The following is an 18,165-nucleotide window of genomic DNA, read 5'->3' as shown; positions in this document are numbered from 1 at the left end:
AAAATTAAAAACAAAAAACCACCAGAACTGCCAGAAAATCAACTGTATGGAAGTCCAACAATCAAGGAGTTAAAGAAGAAATATCCAGACCAGTAGGAGGGGCAGAGAGGATGCACAACAAAGCAGTGGCTGGAGGGCCAGGAGGTCCTACATTCACATGCAGATAAGCTGGGAGGACCAACAGGGGAGTGAGACAGACTGCACAACCTAGGGTCCCAGGGCAGGAAAAGAATGCCTCAAAGCCTCTGACTGAAAAAACCTGTGGGGGCTGAGGCAGCAGGACAAACAGCCTCACGGAAGAGTTCACTGGAGAGACCCACAGGGTCCTAGAATATACACAAACCCACCCATTGGGAGTCAGCACCAGAAGGGCCCAACCTGCTTATGGGGAGCAGGGGAAGTGAATGAAAGTAGGGTGAGACGAGCAAGCGGAATTGTTCCCTCTCAGACCCCTCCCCCATATATAGCATCACAATGCAGTGACATGGGTTGTCCCACCCTGGCAAATACCTAAGGCTCTGCTCCCTACAACATAACAGGTGCTCCCAGACAGAGAAATATGGCCCAAATGAAAGAACAGGTCAAAACACCAGAAAAAGAACTAAATGATAAAGAGGTAGCCAACCTATCACATGCAGAATTCAAAACACTGGTAATTAAGATGCTCACAGAAGTGGTTGAGTATGGTCACAAACTGGAGGAAAAAGTGAAGACTATGAAAAGTGAAATAAAGAAAAACATACAGGGAACCAACAGTGAAGGGAAGGAAACCAGAACTCAAATCAACGATTTGGAACAGAAGGAAGAAATAAACATTTAATGAGAACACAATGAAGAAATAAGAATTCAAAAAAATGAGGAGAGGCTTAGGAATCTCTGAACAGCTTTAAATGTTACAACATCCAAATCATAGGGATGCGAGGAGAAAAGGAAGAGCAAGAAATTGAAAACTTATTTGAAAAAATAATGAAGGAAAACTTCTCCAATCTGGCAAAGGAAATGGACTTCCAGGAAGTCCAGAGAGTCCCAAAGAAATTGGACCCAAAGAGGAACACACCAAGGCACATCATCATTAAGTTCCCCAAGACTAAAGATAAGGAGAGAATCTTAAAAGCAGCAAGAGGAAAGGAGACAGTTACCTACAAAGGAGTTCCCATAAGACTGTCAGCTGATTTCTCAAAAGAGACCATACAGGCAAGAAGGGGCTAGAAGGAAGTATTCCAGTCATGAGAGGAAAGGACCTACATCCAAGATTACTCTCTCCAGCAAAGCTATCATTTAGAATGGAAGGGCAGATAAAGTTCTACCCAGATAAGGTCAAGTTAAAGGAGTTCATCACCAAGCCCTTATTATATGAAAGGTTAAAGGGACTTATCTAAGAAACTGAAGAAGATCAAAAACTATGAACAGTAAAATGATAATAAACTCACAACTATCAACAACTGAACCTAAAAAAACAAAAACAAGCAAACAACTAGAACAGGAACAGAATCACAGAAGAGACCACAGAATAATACAAAGAGTAAAATTATTTAAAGGTGCGGAACCTATAAATATATAGCTGTTAAGATCAACAGAGAGTGTTTGGGAGAGATAAAATAATCAACTTTCTCTTTATACATCTCTAACTTGTCCGATTCACTGAAAGGTACATGAAAGCATAAATATCCACCAGAAAGAAAAATAAGCCAATCTGATCTGTAGACAAACAGGAGTTTTTCTGATCAAAAATTTGTATTTCAACCTATTTTCAACCAGATGATCTTCATTAAAAACAAAACCAACTTCATCTCACATGCACTTCACACTAGTTAGGGCAAGCAGGAAGTGGAAGGGATAGATTCTGCCTTGCTGTAAGTACAAACTCACTGCTAATTTAAGTAAATGTGCACAGCATCCCAGGTAGCCTTAGCATTATATGCCCCTCCACATTCCCCCATACCCAATCCTCAAAAGCTAGGCAGGCACTCAGAGGCCTGGTAGAAAGTAATGAATGTCATTAATAATGACAGCTATATAAAATTTTCAACTAAAACCTTTGGAGGTTTTATAAAAGCCCTACACATTGTATTTTTAAAGCCAATAAAGTTAACAAAAAGTAAGGCAACATTAAGAGACAGTATGGCCAACCATGAAGAAGAACAGAATGTAAATTTGCAGTTTGGGAACTGCTAGAGTAAAGCTCCCCGACTGGGTGAAAGTGTAACAGCTGATAGGGCTGAGCCAGCTGCTTCCCAAAGAGAGGTGTGTACTTTGTATTTATTTTAAAACAGTCACTTAAAAAGTTCCATAACAAATTATTTTAAAGGTTTCTTGCCCTGACCAGTGTGGCTCAGTTGGTTGGAGCATCATCCTGTAACCAAAAGGTTACGGGTTTGATCCCCAGTCTAGGTGCATATAGTAGGCAACTGATCCATGTTTCTCTCATTTCAATTTGTCTCTCTCCCTTCCTTTCTCTCTCAAACCAATGAAAATATGTCCTTGGGTGAAGATAAATAAATGCATTTTTTTAAAAAGGTTTTTTGAAGCTGGGATACTCTTAAAAAGATCATATTAACTTCTAGCTTTTCAGAAACAAAATAAAGTGAAATTCAATGAGCTGAACTATGAAGACAGCAAGAATGAGGATAACAAAGAATAAACACACATTAACAGTAGCAAGACCTGCATCAAGCACTGTGCAGTAATGCTTTGAAAACTGTAAGTGGTACCTGTATTATAACATTAATCTTCATTAAAAGTAACAGACTCTAAGAGCTAGACAGTTCTTTAAATATCCTCAATCTAGTAGAGTTCTCAAATGTGGCTGTCAATGGAATCATGTGGGGCTTGTGAAATACAGATTCCCAGCCTCTCCCCTCTGACAGATCCAAGGATTCTGATTCCATTAATTTGGAATGAAGCCCTGGAATCTGCATTTTAACCTGTTTTGACAGTCAATTCTAATTATCAGCAATGGCCCCCCGCTACGGTCCATCACTCATCCAACAACAACAAGCAGTGGCAGCAGTTAGTCAAAGACATGTGTTTTACAAAGTAAATGACAACAAAAATTTGAAAAATAAGCAACTACCAATTATTACTTCTAAAATTACTTAAATCAGATATGCATCCTCCCTGTCATTCTCCTCTCTACAACTCCCCATAGATACATGCTGAAGTCAGTTAAATCTGACTAATTTCTGGAGGTGACTTAGTGATGATGAGCGTTATTTTGGGTTCTAGCAGTGAAGCAACCTGAATTAGAAACAACCAGCTGACGGTGCTGGCCAGCACCAGTGACTCCCAAGTGACTCCCAAGCTGGGTACCTGGTGAAAGAAGTTGGCTCTTCCAGAGACAGATAGTCCAATTCTGGTCAAAGAAATAGGAGAAACTAACTTTCTCTGCTAGAACCTTCTCATGAGCTGTATGAGAAATCAAGTTTCCAAATCACTGGTTCCCAACTACCAGCTATGTTTAATTGAAGACTGCCAACTAACACAAAGATGTAGAAAAAAAATTCAGAAATAGTCAGCTACCATTTTGCTTATGAATTAGCCACTGTATTCAGCATGAGCCTCATTTCATAAAGGTCAGGAAACAACTCAAAATACTGTGTAACCTATCTAAATGACACAGCTAATAAAAGACAATACAGGAATTTAAATTTTGGCCTGCTGGGGACTTCCAGTCAAAATGGCAACATAGGCAGAAATGGCTTACCTCTTCGCACAACCACATCAAAATCACAACTAAAACTAAAAAAAAAACAAACAAAAAACAAAAAACCACACACACATCACTCAGAACCATCAGAAATCAAGTTCAAAGAAGTCTGACAACTATGGAATTAAAGAAACCAAATCCATCCATACTCATAGGGCAGGTACAGAAGCAGAATGGGTTGGTCCATCAACAACAAGTGGTGGATAAAAATTCGGAAAACTCGGGAGCGAGAACTCCTAGTCCCACACCAGGCCCCACTAGCCCAGGGTTCCAGAGCCAGGAAGATTAAGTCCCTACAACTTGTGGCTGCAAAAACCAGTGGGGACTGAGTGGGTAGAAGAAACTTCTAGTCCCCCAAGCAGTTCTTCTTAAAGAACCAACACACTGACTCACCTACTCAGATTCACTCCCTCTAAACTCCAACAAGTGGGTAGCAGCTTGAAAGGGATCAGTGGCATACAGGGAGAAACTGATGTCTGGCATCAAGGCGAGCAGAGGTCACTGTCCCTTTTCTAAATCCTCCCCCAACAAAACCAGCAAGCTGGTGCCATATCTGAGACTCCATCAACCTAGCGGGACCACCCAAGCTGCTTTTCCATATGAATGGTTGATCTTGGCTCATGCTTCACAACTTGCTACATCCTATCAAACAAACAACAGCTGGCCTCAGTGAGCCCTAGGCCCGGCACTACCAGCAGCCAGCCTAGATTTTCAACTTGGCTTTGCCTGGGAATCTCCAAGTCTGGCATAAGTAGCAGCCATCTCAGATTGCTTTATAGCTCAGGCAGGGTGGTCCCAGGCAAAACACAGGTGGTGGCTGACCTTGGCCTGCATCACCCAGGAAACCCCAGTGCTACAGACTGCATAGGAGCACCACCACCCTGCCCCTGCACAGCTGATCCTTCCACAGAGTGTGGAGGTTGGTTGTCAGTGGTCACAGCCAATCCTTCCAGCTGACTGGCCTGGGTAAATGCCTCCTATTGATCTGCCAATAGCAACCAAGGCTCAACTATAAGAGGAGGCTGGACTGAGCCTACACAAAGGGCACACCTTGAGTACCCAGCCTGGGTAATGGGGGAGGCTGTGCCACTGAAATCTACAGGACATCTATTACATTAAGCCACACTAACCTTACAGGGAGTCAAAGCAGCTCTAACTAATACATAGAAACAAACACAGGGAGGCTGCCCAAATGAGGAGGCAAAGAAACATGGTCCAAATGAAACAGATCAAAACTCCAGAACAGAACTAAACAAAATGGAGATAAGCAATCATTTCAGGTGCACAGTTCAAAACACTGGTTATAAGGATGCTCAAGGAACTTAGTGAGGACCTCAACACCATAAAAAAGATCCTGTCAGAAATGAAGTATACACAAATTGAAATAACAATTTAGGCATAGGTAGAAATCCTTCACTTCCTTGCACAACCAAAAGGAGGCTAACAACCAATCTAAAAACAATAAGCAGCCAGAAGTGCCAGAAAATCAAACTGCATGAAAATCCAACAACCAAGGAATTAAACAGTCAACCAGACCAATCAGGACAGTGCACCAAGACAAAGAAATATGGCCCAAATGAAAGAACATAGCAAAACTCCAGAGAAAGAGCTAAGCAATGAGGAGATAGCCAACATATCTGATGGAGAGTTCAAAACCCTGGTAATTCAAATGCTCACAGAACTGATTGAGCTTGGTCAAAAAATGAAAGAACAAATGAAGGAAACGCAAAGTGAAATAAAGCAAAATATTCAGGGGACCAACAGTGACAAAATGGAAACTAGAACTCAAATTAACGATTTGGAACAAAAGGAAGAAATAAACATCCAACAGGAACAGAATGAAGAAACAAGAATTCAAAAAAATGAAGGGAGGCTTAGGAACCTCCGGGACAAATTGAAACATTTCAATATCCGAATTATAGGGGTGCCAAAAGGGGAAGAATGGCAGCGAGAAACTGAAAACTTATTTGAAGAAATAATGAAGGAGAACTTCCCAAATATGGCAAAGGAAATAGACTTCCAGGAAGTCCGGGAATCCCAGAGAGTCCCAAAGAAATTGGGCCCAAAGAGGAACACACCAAGGCACATCATCATTAAGTTCCCCAGGATTAAAGATAGAGAATCTTAAAAGCAGCAAGAGGAAAGGAGACAGTTATCTACAAAGGAGTTCCCATAAGGCTATCAGCTGATTTCTCAAAGGAAACCTTGCAGGCAAGAAGGGGCTGGAAAGAAGTATTTGAAGTCATGAAAAGCAAGGACCTACATCCAAGATTACTCCATCCAGCAAAGCTTTCATTTAGAATGGAAGGGCAGATAAAGTGCTTCCCAGATAAGGTCAAGTTAAAGTAGTCCATCACCAAGCCCTTATTGTATGAAAAGTTAAAGGGACTTATCCAAGAAATTGAAGAAGATCAAAAACTATGAACAGTAAAATGACAACTCACAACTATCAACAACTGAACCCCACCCCCGCAAAAAAAACAAGGAAAGAAAGAAAAACGACAAAAACTAAGCAAACAACTAGAACAGGAACAGAATCAGAGAAATGGAGATCACATGGAGGGTCAGTGGGGAGGGGGAGGGGAGGAATGGGGGAAGGTACAGGGAATAAGCAGCATAATTGGTAGGCATAAAATAGATGGGGAGGGGTTAAGAATGGTATAGGAAACAGGAAATTCAAAGAACTTATATGTACAACCCATGGACATGAACTAAGGGGGGAATGCTGCAGGGTTGGGGGGTGCAGGGTTGAGGGGGATAGAGGGGGAAAAATTGGGAAAACTGTAATAGCATAATCAATAAAATATACTTTAAAAAAGAGAACAATTTACAGGGAAATCACAGTCAAGTGGATGAAGCTGAGAATCAAATCAATGATATGGAACATAAGGAAGCAAAAAACCACCAATCAGAACAAGAAGAAAAAAGAATCCAAAAAAATAAGAATATAAGCAGCCTCTGAGACAACTTCAAGAGGTCCAACATTTGCATCATAGGGGTGCCAGAAGGAGATAAAGAGCAAGTAAATGGAAATCTATTTGAAAAAATAGTGAAAGAAAATTTACCCAATTTGGTGAAGGAAATAGACATGCATGTCCAGGAAGCACAGAGTCTCAAGCAAGATGGATGCAAACAGGCCCACTCTAAGACACACCATAATTAAAATGGCAAAGGTTTAAGATAAAGAGATAAAAAGCTAGTTACCTACAGGGGAGTTCTCATAAAACTGTATATTGATTTCTCAAAAGAAACTTTGCAGACTAGAAGAGATTGGCAAGAAATATTCAAAGTCATGAAAAGCAGGCACCTGCATCCAAGATTGCTCTACCCAGCAAAGCTATCATTAGAATTGAAGGGCTGTAGAGCTTCCCAGACAAGAAAAATTAAAGGAATTCATCATCACCAAACCATTACTATATGAAATGTTAAAGGGACTTATTTAAGAAAAAGATCAAAACTATGAACAATAAAGTAGCAAAAAAAATATACATCAACAATTGAATCTAAAAAAGCAAACAGAAGAACAGAGTCGGAATCATGGTATATGGAGAGCGTTTTAATGGCTGCCAGATGGAAGGGGGCTGTGGGGGAATGGGTAAAGAAGTGAGAGGATTAAGAAGTACAAATAGGTACTTACAGAATAGCCATGTGGATGTAAAGTGCAGTATAGGAAATGGAGTAGCCAAAGAACATATGCACATGACCCATGGACATGAACAATTGCTGGGGGATTGTCAGAGGGAGTGGGGGGAGCTGTGTGGTAGGGGGTGGGCAATGGGGGAGAAATCAGGACAACTGTAATAACATAATCAATGAAACAGAATTTTTTTTAAAGTAAAACAAAATAAATTTGGCCCTGCTTATCTTAAAGATCCATACACTTAATCATGATGCCCAACTAAGTTTCCCAGTCTTCCAGGTACACTAACATGGGGATAAAGGATAGCCACAGTAGCACCCAGAAGCAGCAACAGCTTTCCATTACATTCATGCTTCTCACCTGAGCTCTCCAATTAAGATTAGGAAATTGAAATAATAGGTAAAAATTACTTTGCAAATGAAAGACCACTGCTGAAATGTAAGGAGATTATTACTGTTTATTTTGCCAATCATTAAACTTTAATTTTTAGGAAAGGAAGCAAAAATAAATTTACTCAAACTTTAAATGCCTTTTTTGAGTTTTGCCTCCAGTACAAACATACCTAAATACAATACTATAACTGGGAGGCTCCTTAGGTTCACAAAAGAAGTATAAAGAAATTTATTAGTAAACTGGGAAGAGTGGAACTGTTAGAACAAACTGAAAACTCTGAACAGGACCCCCCAGTCTCAATACCCTGACTCTCTTCTCCTAAGTACAAAGAGTAAACATAATGCACTGATTTTACACAAAGAATGGAAAGTGGGCAAGGAGGAGGTACAGAAGTTTGACCTACGGTTTTCTCAAATGTCCCACCAGCAAAATGAGCACAGTTTCACTTTATTGTTTCAACCAAGTGGGTTTTCCCCCAGAATAGTAGGAAGCTTTTATGAGCAGTAATTTTTAAAAGTATTTTATTTACCTTTAGAGGGTGGGGGGAGAGGAAGAAGGGGAAAGAGAGGAAGAGAGAGAGGGAGGGGGAGAAAGGGAGAGAGGGGGAGGGAAAGGGAGGGAAAGGGAGGGAAAGGGAGGGAAAGGGAGGGAAAGGGAGGGAAAGGGAGGGAAAGGCAGGGAGGGAGGAACATTGGTTGCTTCCTGCACACCCCGAACCAGGAACCTGGCCCACAACCCAGGTATGTACCTTGACCAGGAATCAAACCAGCAACCTTTCAGCTTGCAGGACAATGTCCTCCACTGAGCCATACCAGTCAGTACAGTATTTTTTTTTAAAGTTGGGTGTTTGTGTCAGAAAACTGAATGGCAGCATCCTACCATGATGCCAATTTAATCTGTCACTGGTACTCTAAAAATAAGCTCTGCAGGAATAGCTGATTAGTGCCAATGCTCTGGAAAATATGATGATTCCCTCATTTCTAAGCAATTTCAGCTTTGCCTGGGACCCATGAACTTTAACAAAATAATTTTTCTAGGTAATTTTATTTTCTTCTAAGTATTTGATTGTAATATCAAAAAAAATTTAAGTTAAAATTTTGCTTTAATATTCAGAAGAAAATTTTTAATCATTAATATTTTTTAAATTTAGCTAGAAAGGTTTAAAGGAGCTTTTCAAAAGTCTTTGAAATATATCCCCATAAGAATGTACCATTTGTTTGGATGAAGTACAGAAAGAAAAGAACACATACGAGGCAAGAGTAGTAATAAAAGGCCAAGGGTTGGGAAAAATAGAGGTGTAAAAGGAACACAGCCATATAAAGTAATAAAATTTTCAATTGAAAAGACAATTAATAAAGACCTTAAGTGACAGTGAAGATTTTGCCTGTTTATAAGATGGGCAACATGATACATTATGTTTGCTATGGGCAGATGGACAACTAAATTTTCTGAAAGGAATGTTCACATACCACCGTTCTTTGCTTGTTTGGTAAGAAAACACGAATAGTATTGCTTGTCTTAGATGAATCTGTAAGTTTGCCATCATCTGACGCACGGCGCTGATAGCCAAACTGCTGAACTATTGTGGGGGAAATGCAGCTGGGGCCATCAAACACTGCGTCTTTGAATCCAAAACCATTGCTGATCGTCTTCCAGGCCCCCTGTATGTGCTCCATTGATGCAGTTTACGCAGTACTTAAACCTGGTTAAAAAAAAAAAGACAAATAATTATAAAACACAGTCAATTAACAGCACAATATATAAATTGTGAAAATAGTGGTATGTGGGCTTTCCTTTTTTTTAAGCACTTAATTCAGGGTTCCTGCACACCCCGAACCAGGGGTGCAAAAATTTTGCTTATTTATTTTTCTTTTATTTCTGTAATAATACAACATGAGATACTTGTGACAATTTTTAAGCGTATAGTACAATATTGTTGACTACAGGTACTGTGTTGTACAGCTCTCCAAATCTTATTCATCTTACTTAAGAAAAACTTTTTGTACTTTAATTAATAACTCTCCATTCCCCGCTACCCCTCCCTTGGCAACCACCATTCCACTCTTGATTCCATAGACTTGACTATTTCAAAGCTTTCTTATAAGTGATATTTTGTGCTTAAATAATCAGAAAACTCCCATATTAATATATTTCTATAAAATATTTCAGAGACAACTAAAAGAATTAGCAAAGTGGGGGCTTAAGATCGAAAGATTCATCAAGGGTTATACCACCAGTTAAAAGCCAACTTGGAACATGTGCCCAGGTCTCCTGACTTTTAGTCTAATACCTTTACAATTACATTACTCTTCTTCAGTTATTGTATATTTATTAAGTATGAGCCACTATACTTGAGTATGAGTAACACGTTAGTACTATGAGAAATCATTTCTAAAGTGTGAGCCGTAATTTTCTGCCTTCAAGAAAGGAAAAGAAATGGGTACTTCTAGGATGTGTAGGATACTTCATATATAAATTACCTCATTTAATTTGTATAAGATTTTAAATCCCTTTCTCCAGCCACACTTTATTTGTTTAAACAAATAAGGCACAGATGAGTCATGCTACTTGCCCAAGAACACCAACGTGATAGGTAAAATAACCAGATTCTATGTGTTTAAAAGTCCACGAACCTTCTACCACTATACTGAGTTCAGTTTTAGTGCAGAAACAAAGCTCATAAACAGAAGCAAGCAGAGACAGTCACTTAAATAAAAATAACCAAATGTTTTAATTGGGCAACAAGAAAACAGCAATAGCAGTCCACAGAGAGTCACATGATGACAGCAAGTCAGAAACTCTACAGTGAGGACAAACAGTGACTGCCCTGATACTGATGGGGAGTCAGCAACCACATAGAAATGAAATGTTTGTTTCCTTCTTTAGAAAGTTGACAGTCACATCCTTCTCAAGCCTTCCTCCTTCAGAAACTTGTTTTGTTCTATTATTAACAATAGCTATCATTCATTAGGTACCTAGTATGAAGACAGTATAGACTGTATACATCCTACTCAGATTATCTAACCTGATCTTTAAGAGTGGTACTCTAGGCAGGAATTATATTCGAATTTTACAACTGAGAAAATTCTCACAGCTTTAAGTGGCAGAGCTGGGATTCAAAACTGGCAGTTTTGACTCCAAAACCTTTACCTTCTCATCTGTATCACTGACACTTGAAATCATTTAGTCAGAGCTTAAATAGCCTAGAATTAAAAGCTCATTTAATCAAAATCTCTTTTTTTCAACTGGTAGTTTTTGTCTAAATACAGACTATGTGCTAAAAGCTTTTCTCACATCACATGCCTAAATCAAGAGGTGATGAAAGATATTAACTATTCTTAGCTGACAGCTGAGAAAACCGAAGAGGTTTAGAAATTTACTCAAAATCACAACACGGCATTCCTCTCACACAGTCTTAGCATAACATGTTTTTGCAACATATGGTAATAACTACTAGAATTTTGAAATGTTCCTAAAGACTGATCTAGTAATTCAATGCTACAATAGGATTTCATCCTACAGTAAGTGTATAAAGATGTATGTGCAAGCGTCTGCACCACAGCATTGCTCATACCCTTGAAAATGAAAGAGACCAAACACCTAATAGGGTATTAAACAAATCATATTAATAATCCATGTAATAAATCAAGTATTTATATGTACACACACAGAAAAAGCTACCCAAGATGAACAAAAAGTAAAAAATGCAGTTTGAACCTTTTTAATCTAGAAAGAGGGAGGAAATCATAAAGAGGGGAAAATCTAGAATAATACACAAATATTAACAGTGATTATTTCAGAACTGTGAGGAATTTTTACTTTTAAACATTATCTATTTACTTCTTGCTTTTTATATTTTACTATTACACTATAAATTTCTACCTACCTAGTTTATTTCTGCAAGGGGGAAGCATGGGACAAGATCCCACAGCCTTCAAGTGGCAGGGCCTTCACCTCTGGCACTTAAACCTGAGCCCCAACATACTCAAACTCTGTGCCTCAGCTACCATGAGGTCACATTTTTAGGGGCACCCATAGCTCCTATCTTCCCTAGGTCTTTTTCCCCTAACTACTGAGGAAGACATAAAGGAGTTTACAATCAGATGAGAGAGGACTCATTTGAGCATCTTACTAGTCTGAAATGATGTGACTCCTATGACCTAAAGATATAAAGTGGCCAGATCGGTTTTTTGAAATTTTTATTTATTTTGAGAGAAAAGAGAAAGAAAGAAAAAAAGAAAGAAAGGGGAAGAAACATCAATGTGTGAGAGAAACATCAACTGGTTGCCTCTTGCATGGCCCCAACCAAGAACCAGGCCCACAACCCAGGCCTGTGCTCTGACCAGGACTCAGACCGGCAACCTTTCACTTTAACAAACAAAGCACAACCAACTGAGCCACAACAGCCAGGGCCAGAGCAATTTCTAAAATGCAACTCATCCTGGCCCTCCCATTTAAGACTCAGAATGAAAGCTAAAATACTTCTTTCTGAATATGCCAAACTTCACACGTTGGGACTTTTAAACCTATTCCCTTCACCTGGAAGGTTAAAACCTCCAGAAATAAGCAAGTTGGACTTTTTCATCATTGAGATCTCCACCTAAAAGACCTGTTTAGAGACACTTTCCCTAGCCACCCTAGCCAAAATACATCGCTCCCCAACCCCTTCAAATGATCCTGTCCTATTTTCTTCCTGACACTCACTACTACGTTAGACTATTTACAGATGTGGTCACTATCCTACCCCTCCTTCTGCTTCATGAGGGCAACACTCTGCTGACCTTGGTCACCACTGTATTCTTAGTCCTAAATTACAGAACCTGAAACATGAAGGCACATAAATATTTGTTAAATTAAGTTAGGAACCAGAATAATGCTAGAAAAATGTAGTGTTTTTATAGAAAAGATCCTCCAAGTACTAGTAAGTATGAATTAAATCTCCACTTGGTAGTACATATTTTTTAAAAAACTACCATGGAGCACAAGACAAACTGCAATAAATTGCATTCTGTATTTAACTGTGGGGGAAGACTGTATTGGACACGGTGGAGCAAAAGTAGGTTTACAGTTGTTCATATGGAATATAATACAATAATAAATAAAATACAAGAATAAACTTTGTATTTCACATACTCACAACTGTAAACCTACTTTTGCCCCACCCTGCATAACCTATTGGTTAAAGAACCCACTTATGAGACTTAAATTTGGCTTAAATCCAAACACGAAGTTATTTTATGATGAAGTCTAAGTCTTGTAGAAAATAACAGCACTAGTGCTTAGTAGATAATATAGAATAACTTCTAGTAAAAAGTGACAAAAGAAAATCCACTTTAATTCTCCAATTATAGATTACTTATCATTCATAATTTTTATTTTTCTATGCTATATCAAGACCACTTACAGGCTAAGAAGCATGCTAAGTCAGTGCTTCCCAACCTTTCTTGTATCACACACACAAAATATTTGTAAAGGAATGCTGAGGTAAGCAGACAAGCCCAGGCAGGCCAAGGGCCCTGCTAGTTGCCCCAGGGCTGATGGGTACTCCTCTAACCTGTTCCTCATAGGGAAGCTCTATGGTAGAGTATTCCCTTAATCAACATTAAAGAATACATATCTGAAAGCAAGGCACATTTTCTGAAAACCACACAGCAGCAGCACTCAGTCTTCAATGGAAACATTCAGAAACCTCACTGATACTACTCTCAAATATAAACACTGATGTAACATAAATTTAAACCTAGCTTCGGGTATTGTGATCTCTCCCACTGATCTGTTGACTAAATGCTCTAAGTCAAAAAATATATCTACACCCACACATATATACCCTAGAGACATACTACAGTTATATACTCTGGAGTATAAATCAGTTCCTGAATGTGAAATGTCTTTCACAGTTCCAAAGTTTCAAAACAAACACATTTTCATCTGAATGGAGAAATTTATTACGTTGGAAAATATCAACCCTTTTTAAAAAGACATATGTATCGCCCTGGCTGGTGTGGCTCAGTGGATTGAGCGCCAGCCTGTGGACCAAAAGGTTGCCAGTTCCATTCCCAGTCAGGGCACACACCTGGGTTTTGTGAGTGAGAGAGACAACCAATTGCTGTTTCTCTCACACATCATGTTCTTCTCCCTCTCTCTCTCCTTCCCCTCTCTCTAAAAATAAGTAAATGCATGTCTGTATATTAAAGAGATGCAAATTTTAAAAATAAAGTACTGACCGGTGTGGCTCTGTGGGTTGTTGTGTCAGTGGGCTGTGTGTCGGACTGCAGACCAAAAGGTCACTTGTCCAATTCCTGGTCAGAGCACATGCTTGGGTTTGCAGGCCAGGTCCCCAGTTGGTAGTTATGCAAGAGGCAGCTGATGGATGTTTCTCTCCCTTTCTCCCTTCCTTCCCCCCTCTCTAAAATAAATAAATTTTTAAATATAAAAATAAAAATAAAGTATCATTTGTGTATTCTTTTATTTTTTAAAAAAGATTTTATGTATTTATTTTTAGAGAGAGGGGAAGAGAGATAGAAAGAAAGGGAGAGAAACATCAATGTGTGGTTGCCTCTCGTGTACCCACTACTGGGGACCTATCCCGAAACCATGAGTCATACCAGCCAGGGCTAAAGTACTATTTTTAATATCAGATTTATAAAATTTAAAAGACTGGAAGCATCCATCACAAGCACTTGAGGAAATTTACCTCTCATTTTACTTGCTGGTAATAGTGTAAACCTCAGCAGTCTAAAAATCTAATCGTGTCTATTCACTATTTAAAGATTTAAATTTACTTACCCTCCTGGAGGGTGGGGGGGGTGAGGGGATGGGGAGATCTGAACTCAGGACTGCAAAAACACACAGGAATGTTTACTGCAGCATTATAATATCAATAAACTATAAACTACTTCAGAGCCAAAGCTGTGGAACTAAACTAGGAACAATAAAGCAAGACTGGTTTACAAAACACCTCCTAGGAAAGAATGCTGCTCCAATACACTGGCTAAAGGCTAATTTAAATAACATTTATCTAGACATTTTTGTCTAGAAAAAAATATTATCTAAAGTTATGAAAACCCTACTTTGTTCTGCCTGGGAAAAATTATTTTTTTTTTTGGTAGGAGAAAAAGAGAGCAACATTGATCAGTTGTCTTCAGCATGTGCTCTGACGGGAGAGAGAACCTGCAACCTGGGTATGTGCCCTAACCAGGAATCAAACCCACAACCTTTCAGTTTACAGGAAGACATGCCAACCAACTGAGCCACACCGGCCAGGGCACGAGCAAACTTTTTTTTAAAAAGCTTTTAAGTTTTAAGTAGAAAGTACTTTATACTTTTGTATTTAAGTAGAAAAACTATTGAGTGTCACTGCTAAAATTATTTTCCATAATGTAAAAATGGGGCCAATGTCATCTATCTGTCACCAATACATTTAAAAATACCTTAAAGGACTACACATTATGTAGTATCAAAAGCAAGCCAAACATCAAAGCACTCAAACCTTACATAAAAGTGTTGTTTAAAGGATTATTAAATATGCCATTTGAAGGTAACTTTGGTTATACAAAATCCAGTTGTGAAAGTCCAATGATAAAAAAAAAATTTTTTAGATGACTCTCAGCACATATACAAAACAGTAGCTTTATTATTGCAAAAGTGCCCTGATCTTAAACACTTATTTGGTGAAACAGTCTGAGTATTTCTATTCTAGAGACTATACAATTTGTTGTGACAGCTAAATTCTATAAATTTAGAAAGCTTACAATTTATTTAACATGAATTCTTCCAGCCTATGCTACAATTCAGGTTCAACTGGTTCTAAGATGTGTCTTTCTGAATTCCAGAACCCCTCCCTTCCCTCAGCAACACAGAACACCTCAGAAATCAAAAGCCTAGATCCTAACTCTACTCTGCTTCCTCCACTTTGGCTACTCTTCCTTTAATGAATTGCCACAACAGGCCTAACCCCCAAAGTCAGTTTCTGGAAGACATCAGAATATGGATATATCATGATAGAAAAAGAACTTATTAGCTGTTAATACCTTGGCTTTCTGTAGCCGCCCACTCTATATTTGTCATCATCAGTTATCTAAATTTCTCTGAATCTAATATTTCTAGCCCGCATCATTTCTGAGGGTGGTGGGGGTCCATAGGTTCACCAAAAAGTTTGCATTTTATTGGCTTCATACTCCACTCTGCCATACTGGAGTCTGAAGGTATGTTCACTTTAGTCACTTAATTCCAGACTTTTATAGTCTAAACTCTTTTTCAAAGCTTTGTCTTTATTATCACAGTTCACTTGTCATCATTGCTCAAGTTCATTTATTTTCTACATGAATATTTAAATCTTTAGAAATTTAAGAGATATTTCCAAGTTTCTATATCTAAGTTAAAAGATGGTTTATAAATTTTAAATAGTACAAAGTAAGTACAGTATTGTAGAAAGACACACAGCTCTGAATTATGCAGCAAGGGACTCAACAAAGAGTCCAAGTCCAAGGCCAAGCCCCTGAATCGTCTGATAGGCTTTATCTTGAGATCAATGTCAGCTGCCTTCTTTAATCCCTTTTTGTGGTTTAACTAAAACAGTACCCACTATGGTTTCAAATAAAGACAGAGTAGGTACCTTCTTAACAGCCAGCTTCTTCAGGGAAGGGACATAAAATACTCAAATCTCTTTCCTAGAGTATAACTCAGCACTTTTTCAAACTGTGGTGTATGACCCATTATTGGTCAGGAAATCATTTTTGGTAAGTCACAATCAGCTTTCTTTAAAAATTAAAGCGAAACATTTCACAAAAGACAGGTAAGTACTATTTTGAGAAATCTTTGGTTTAGGTACACATACGTTATAAAATATATTTCTTAGTGTGGATCACTACTAAGTTTGAAAGCTACTGATGTAATTCTAATGCCGAGTCCCTAGGAGCTGGCACTGATTCCTCCAAAGGCATTTATCCAACAAAATAGTATCTTCCTGCACTTGAATAATCACTTTTTAAAAGATACATCGTCTTAAAGTGTTTTTATTAGTCCTACCAATGAACTCTCTCCATGTGTGTGCTAATTTTAACTTATGTTACATTTTAAAAATAATACTTTGTATAGTTCTTCCAATTTCAGGTACTTCACTGTTATCTGGACTCAAAAAAATAAATAAAAGACAAACCCTCAATATATTAAGTTTTCATTCTTTTCCTTAAGTATCATTAGGCATTTTGTGACCTTACTATTCAAATTTACTGTGAAGCTATCTACTTTAATGGTTACAATGACTAATCTGAGATCTTTCTCCCAACACTGATTAGGTTAAATTGTTCACTAACTTAAACCATAGGACATTTTTAAGGCATGGAAGTTACATACCCATGATTCTTACACTACACAGTCTTACTAACTAAATTATTTTGCCCTGTGTTGAGTTCTAATATTATTTGTCTCTCAATATTAGCCCTTCCTCTACTTTCTCATTTACTACTTCTTAAAATGATCTTGGTTACTGAAGGCCTTCTGTTTCCTGCCTCCTGAGAGGATGTTCTCTGCTTTCAAATAAAATACCAAAGGAGAGTTGGTGTTAACTCTATTTCACTGAACTTAATGTAGATTCCTTCCCCAATTTAAATCCTTCTCCAAAAGGTAGGGAACAAAGATTCTAATGATAGCACTCATTTAGTCTAGTGACTTTTTACCTTCTCTTCTAGATGGTTTGAGAGATCCAGTCTTTGTACAGCAGGAAAACCTGCAAATGTACAAAGTGGGTTTCTGGAAGTCATTCTTTGAGGGCATTCCCTCAGTAGAACACTGAACACCTCCACTGAGGCTTTTCGGTCCTCTGTGATGTTCTTTAGGTAAAGCACCAAAATTCTCCCTCATAAAACTCCCTTCTTTGCTCCCCATTCATAAAGAATTCACTATTCTCCTCTTTTTCATATTTATATTACTTACACATATACTAACAGCACTTCTCACCCTGCATTATAATTTATTTATTCACATGTCTGCCTCCCCATCTGCTGTAAATTTCTTTGTTGTCCCAGAACTCTGTATGACACCTGACTCACAGACATTATTACTCAACCAAGACTTCAAAATCAATGGGATGGTAGTTGTGGAATCCACAATATATTAAATATTAAAATGTTAAAATGTACATAAATTAGGGAGGGTTGGGGGTGGATTGGGATGGAAGCAAAAGATAGAAAATTGTACTGCAACAACAATTTAAATAAATTTTTTTTAAAAGAGGCAAAGATTAGATTGTCAGATTGGCTAAAAAGTAAGACCCAACTATATGCTGTCAAAAGCAAACTCTGACTATAAAGATAAATTGATTAAAATAGAATGGAAAAAGATATTTCATGCAAACATTCCCCAATAAAGATTGATACATTTAAAAAAGTGCATAAATTATTAAGGAAAATGGCTATTTTTAACATGT

The 18,165-nt window shown here is 38.2% G+C and overlaps 1 protein-coding gene across 2 annotated transcripts in view; it reads right to left on the bottom strand.

Annotated features, from left to right (window-relative positions):
- RAF1 (Raf-1 proto-oncogene, serine/threonine kinase) overlaps positions 1 to 18,165 on the bottom strand; it is a 74,269-nt gene that overhangs the window by 21,036 nt on the left and 35,068 nt on the right. For both annotated transcript variants that reach the window (XM_045832057.1, XM_045832056.1), the window contains exon 2: positions 9,209 to 9,441. In XM_045832057.1, coding sequence (XP_045688013.1) covers positions 9,209 to 9,415 — 207 coding nt within the window. In that variant the 5' untranslated portion in view covers positions 9,416 to 9,441. The remainder of the gene's footprint in view (positions 1 to 9,208; positions 9,442 to 18,165) is intronic.

This window comes from Phyllostomus hastatus, unplaced genomic scaffold (assembly GCF_019186645.2).
Source record: "Phyllostomus hastatus isolate PE091 unplaced genomic scaffold, TTU_PhHast_1.1 phas_contig_16, whole genome shotgun sequence".
Classification (NCBI taxonomy): Eukaryota; Metazoa; Chordata; class Mammalia; order Chiroptera; family Phyllostomidae; genus Phyllostomus; species Phyllostomus hastatus.
The sequence above is the reverse complement of the archived record's forward strand: the minus strand, read 5'-3'. Positions and strand labels throughout refer to the sequence as shown.